The sequence below is a fragment of the Lampetra planeri genome, chromosome 15 (assembly GCF_965212315.1).
Source record: "Lampetra planeri chromosome 15, kcLamPlan1.2.h2, whole genome shotgun sequence".
NCBI classification, from domain to species: Eukaryota; Metazoa; Chordata; class Hyperoartia; order Petromyzontiformes; family Petromyzontidae; genus Lampetra; species Lampetra planeri.
The window spans coordinates 10,933,182-10,939,181 of NC_136121.1; the positions used below are offsets into that span (position 1 = coordinate 10,933,182).

At 43.3% G+C, this 6,000-nt stretch overlaps 1 protein-coding gene across 1 annotated transcript in view; it reads left to right on the forward strand.

Annotated features, from left to right (window-relative positions):
• Positions 1-4,996, forward strand: part of LOC144722724 (cationic amino acid transporter 2-like) — a 34,881-nt gene extending 29,885 nt beyond the window's left edge. Inside the window, exon 13 of the mRNA XM_078601075.1 lies at positions 1,094-4,996. Coding sequence (XP_078457201.1) covers positions 1,094-1,278 — 185 coding nt within the window. The 3' untranslated portion in view covers positions 1,279-4,996. The remainder of the gene's footprint in view (positions 1-1,093) is intronic.
• The last annotated feature ends 1,004 nt before the right edge of the window (positions 4,997-6,000 follow it).

The following is a 6,000-nucleotide window of genomic DNA, read 5'->3' on the forward strand; positions in this document are numbered from 1 at the left end:
AGACAAGGCTTAATTCCGGTTGCCGACCGAGTACATGAGGCCGCACTCATTACGCACAAAGTCCTTGCGACAATTGAACCACGACACCTCGCTGATCTAGTCAAGGAGCGTAAACCATCGCGCAAACTCCGGTCATCCTCGCAGCAGCGGCTCCCGCGGCCGTCTGGAATGCTCTTCCGATGCGAGGAAGCCACTGGAGCTACGCACTTTTAATCCACCGTCGAGGTTGAAAACTCATCTCTTCAGAACTGATTTTTGTGTTTAGTTTCTTGTCCTGACTCCGCACCTCTGATTAGCGCGGTTGGCTACGTACCGTGCGAAAGAAGTTCAACATACATTCATTTGCTGTAATTAAAAGGGCTGACTTGATAATAACACGAGGTGTGGCTGAATACATCTAATTGTGTACACGCGCGTTCAGCAATTTACATGAAATGAGGGAGGCTGCGTTAGAGGGGTGTTGTGGTATTTCTAACACAATTAAGGCAACTGCTTGCAGCTACATGAGTCGATTTGCATGTGAGGGTGTGGGGGTATGGTGGACAGCAGCGCTCACTGTTGGAAGAAACCTTGGTACCCGTCAAGAGATAATTGTGCAGGAAATAGGCTTTTTCCCGAACGGTAGCTCAATTAAGTGAATGACAAAAGCAAATGGGCAAATGTATTTTTCTGCCCCTTGACAGGAAGCTGTTCCAATGAACCTAGCGCATCTTATGTGTGGGTTATCACGTTTTCCCCCCCACTAGAATTACGATTCGATTTGTTGCACGCCTCTTTAGCTTTGCGTTACGCCCTCATAATTATCGTAGTAATGTGATTGCTCGCCGATTAGCACGGTTGGCTACGTGCGGCGCGAAAGAAGTTCAACGTACACACGCACAGTTGTGAAGGTAATGATGTGCAACAACAGCGCGATTTATAGACAGCAAAATGCGTGATTGTGACCACAGAAATTGGTCCTCCCATCCATCGCGCCTTGCGCCGCTCGCTGGTCAACTTTAACAATCGAATTTGCTTCTCCCGTCCACCTTCGTTGTCGGTGTGAATGCGACGTCCCCTCGTATTTGTCTCCGACCAAAAACTGCGGTCGCAGGGTTCCTCATCTACTTCGGCTACGGCATCCGCCACAGCGTAGAGGGGAAAGCCGCCGGTAAGCTGACCACCGGCAGAGATGGCCCTCCTGCCGTGGCGGCGGCGCACAAACCGCACTCCTCCTTCCCCTCGACGGCCGGCACAGCTGGCGCCCGCGGCGACGGCGCTTCGGAGACACGCGCCTAGAGCCTACGGCCTGGATACAGTCGGCTCTTCCGCTACGATGTTATATACAAGATCAGCTTCACTGAATGCGTTTATGCCGCGCCTCTTGTGCGGTACATACCGAGGTGCCCCCACAGCAGGGGACCCCTCCCCCCGCTGGCAGCTGTCCCTGTGAGGACCGAGGTGAATGCAACACCACCGGCCAAGAGAAGTGGGCATTCGTTTTCTCGTAGACGGCGATTGTTGCTTTGTGTTTTTGACCCAATTGAGTGATTTGGCAATTCTGAAACTGTGATGCCAGCACACAGGGCCAACTCTTTTTCGAATTATGCTGTGAGATCTTTCATTTCCACTGAAGCAGACGACGAGTTTTTTTGTTGTTGATATGCACCTAGTATTAACCAGGGCCGCCACTGGGCTTGATCCACGAACCTCGGGCAATGAGCGGAAAATGCGCAAACGCCCATTGGACTGTAAAACGAAATCTGTAATTGGATACATTTCCTGTTTAAATAATTTTATATGTAATGTACAATTATACATTATCCATGAAATGTACTTAAGTATTTTGGAAATACATAGCAGATTTCAAATACTTGCTGTTGCAGTGATTATTTGTGATTTGGCAAAATGTCAACATTCAAATCAACTGCTGTCTACACTGCACGACACGATGTGTTTTCTGGTCGAAACGCATGTTGTTCAGGACGATGTCTGACGTTCCGCTCCACGCGCTGGAGCCTTCTTTAGGAAATGAATTTGAAAAATCTCCTAGCATGAGGGGTGAAAGATGAGACATCATACCGAACAACACGCGGTACGGCGCAACCAAGAAAACATTCACAGTGACGTCCTTTATTCTCTGTTCACGCTTGAGGAGTAATCCTCTTCACCTGATGCTGCTGCCTGCCACTCGACTTGCTGGGATGTGGAAACAGTACTACAAACCCAGCCCTGTTTAACACGATAGGCTTTCATCATCAATATCCATAATAAAGGTTTTTTTTGGGTGAAAACGCGTAAATATAAACGTGTCGTTAAACCCGCCATCGCCCGACACAGCCAATTAGTAAGGTTTGTCACGTAAATCACCAGCGAAACGTCGTATTCAAATTGTATATATCGTCGGTTTACTCTCCAACACAACGACATGCTGAAGTAGTAACTAATTGGCAGACTTTTTTTACGTGACAAACCTTACTAATTGGCTTTGTCTGGTGGTGGCGGGTTTAAAAACACATTTATATTGACGTAATCTAACACCCAAAAAAACTATGATAAACCCACCCCTGCCCCCTCATTGATGCTTATCAGAGAGTTTAATACGCGGACTTAAAGAAAGCTCAGAATTGCATGAAAAGTGTTAAAATTAAATGAATTTCATCATCACATGACAAGGGTACAACAACACTACATTTTTTGAACGCTATAAAATTAATTGGATTAGCGGGGACGTCAAATAGAATCCTTGCCATGTGCATACAGATGCGGGAACAGCAGCTGTTTTGCAATTCAGCACCATAGGTGTCCCCCCCATTGAAACTTCTAGCCATTTGCCATTTTGTGTAATTAGCGCTTTCAGCTTGACGCGATATTTTCTTTATCACTGTCTCTGTTGTAGGCATATAATGATTTGCACAATTGTGTTTTTTTTCCGTTTGGATAAATGTACAATTAGCATATAATTTACACATTGCTCATAAGATAAATATAACAATTTCAAACACAATTCTAGAAATGTATCATGAGCTTAACAATCCATCAAACTGCGGCTGATGATTTGATGCATCATTGCGTGCTTAATTTTTCTCATATATCACGTTTTATGGCAAAAATATAATTTAAAAAAGCTTTGTATTTCCAATGCTGACCAACAGTCTGATCTCCAACGTCTTCTGTGAGGTGCCCATTCCTGGTGTTGGTAAAGGCCTCTAGTAACACTGTCGCAGTCACGAAAGCTCCAAAATTAAGATTGATCGTATCAAGAGTTTTCGATTGTATGGCTATGGACAGACGCGCACACACGCCGCTATTTCACCGCGCTATCATCGCACGCAGTGCAGCAGGGCTGCCAGTTTTGCATGCACACTCGATAGCAAATGACACATTCATTAAATCAGCGAGCAAGTTAGAAAATCGAGCAACCACACGAATATAAAATCAGGTGGTCGAGATGAATATACGCGGTAGTTGTCTTCATCATACCAAATGGAGTTCCATCCTCAGGCAAATGTAAGCAGGGCTGGTGCTAGTGACCCAGAGGGTAACCCTGAGTATAAATTGTTTTTGGGAACTCCCTTTTCAATTTGCAAAATCCTAGAAGTGATATACCCTAGAGATGTACAGAAATATAGCCTAGAGATGTACACAAATATACTGCAGAGATGTAAGAGTACCGTACCGACGTGCTAGAAGTGAGATCAATTATTTGGAATTTCATGTTCATTAACGTGATACGTTTGTTGGGATGTGAGCTGATATTTGAGGAATCCAGGGCACCTTGAGCTGTTTGGGGCCGCTAAGCATTTTATTGCTTTGCCTGTGCACCTGCGCCGCCGCCACTGGGTGTAGTAGGCTCCAAAGCCGTCATGGTTCACGGCCCAGATATTTCAGTTTTTGGGGCCATGACTCTAGCGGTCTCTTTCGTGCTATGTAATAAATCGTGGCTGCAGCAGCGCACATAATCACACCTTTTTGCTTGATGGTCTCCCATTTTTACCCACCTCTCTCCCCGTTTTGCTGACTCTCCCACCGTCGTTTCCACAGCAGCAGTCTTTTTTTTTACGTGACTGCATTGCACCCGGTTGCACAAGTATTTCACCTCAAACGATTGCTTGTGATCGATGGGCAGCAATCGAGCTGAACCAGATCGCATCCCATCAATCGCACAGGAATAACAAGGTGTGTCTGTGGGTCAGTGTGAATGCGAGTACGGAATGCTGTAGTGATGCTACAACTACCGTATCTCTCTTGACCAAAGTACTGTAGGTTCTTGTAATTTTTAAAACCCTTAGTATAGTATTTGTCATCACCTCGTTGTACAGGGTGCCTCAGATGTTTTGTGACCCCCCCCCCAATTAATTGACCCCTATCATTTTTTAATTAGCTTTTTCATTTCTATTCTCACACCCATTGGTACGCAGAAATATTAAGTTTTAGATAAACTTTATATTGCTACAATAAAGTGCCAAAAGAAACAATTTATGAAGCAATCTTGCTTCGTGATGCCATATTTGTGTTGCTGTTATATCTAAGGTTTGAATTATAAATTGGTGGATGTGCTAAAAAAGTGAATGTGCTAATAACCTTATTACGTGTTATGTATTCATTTAACAAGTACAGCTAAAGTGTTTAAAACTGCCAACTTTCACAGCTCGTTGTTTCATGTACAAATTACTAGTTCTGGACAAGTACGATATTTAAATGTTAAGTTATGCAAATTGATTTTTTTACGTGGGTATTGTACATTTTTAGACGTAGATATTCATTTACAAATTCAACGTAATTGGTCCAAAGTATCATGCCTTTTGAAAAGTTATTGTAGCTAAATGTGCCTTTTAATATATAAAACAGTGTGCCGTGTGTTCTCTATAAATATGCAGACTGAGCTTTGCATTAGGCTGACTTTTGGAGGTGTTACTGTTTTAGTCTTAAATATTTGCAAATTAAATGTATGTTGCTTCGTGTAATGTTTACCTAATTATTCTGTAACAGTTAAAAATAATAAATTGAAATATGATTCACACTTTTTGTATGTGCCATCCTCATGTTATATTTCAGTGGAGGCATCTCTCTTGCCGTGGATACACACACACACAGGTGTGTGTGTGTTGTATGTTGAACTTCTTTCGCACCATACATAGCCACCGGTGCTAATCGGAGGTGCCGCGTGGTGGTTCAGACCGATTTGAGAAGCTCCATCACCATCAGGGATGCAAGTTAGTCAGGAGTTAGTAGTACAGAAAATTCATTTTCATATTTATCTGAATGGTGCTTGAGTAGTATCCTCAGATCTGTTTTTTTTTCTAAAAAGGTACTATACTGATTTCCTCCTGAATGCAAAACAACCCTGAATTAATGAAAATGATCAAACATTATATAGGACTCGTCGTTAAAAAAAAGACTTTAGACTCGGTGAGTCTTCCTGGATATATACTTATTGTGGCCATCATTCATAAAAAATGTTCACCCCGAGCCAACCCGATATGTCCGATGACCATGGTGACTGATTGGTTTCTTGCATTGCCAGCTCCAGGCTTGGCCTCATGGGTTAAGATTGAAGAAGGGCTCTGCTTAAATACGGTCTTCACGTTCCTTCATCGGTCACGTCTAGCTTTGGCAGTCTGAAGAGAGAGCCCACAAGACTTTGCAACTCTCCAAACACAAAGCAAACCTTTTGATCCTGTCGGGTACCTTTTTACCTGCTGGCCAGAGAGTGCCGAGTGTTTCATCTGTCCAACAGCCAGAGGCAAGCCGTCAATTGTGATTTGAGATGCCCTTGATAACTTCACTACACCAAAGTGTGTCTTTTGGAGGTGGTCTCAAAACAACCACAGATGCTCTATCACTCTTTGGCCTTTGTGCGTGCAGAAATGTATACGCTGTTTTGTTTCGTAGTATTTCGCATTGCTTACATACTCTTGGGGAGTGTTGTTTTGTTTAATCTAAAAGCTGTAATTCATTGACATGCGTTGAACCTTCAATATTTTAGAAATAGTTTTATCAAATTATTTTTTAGTCATA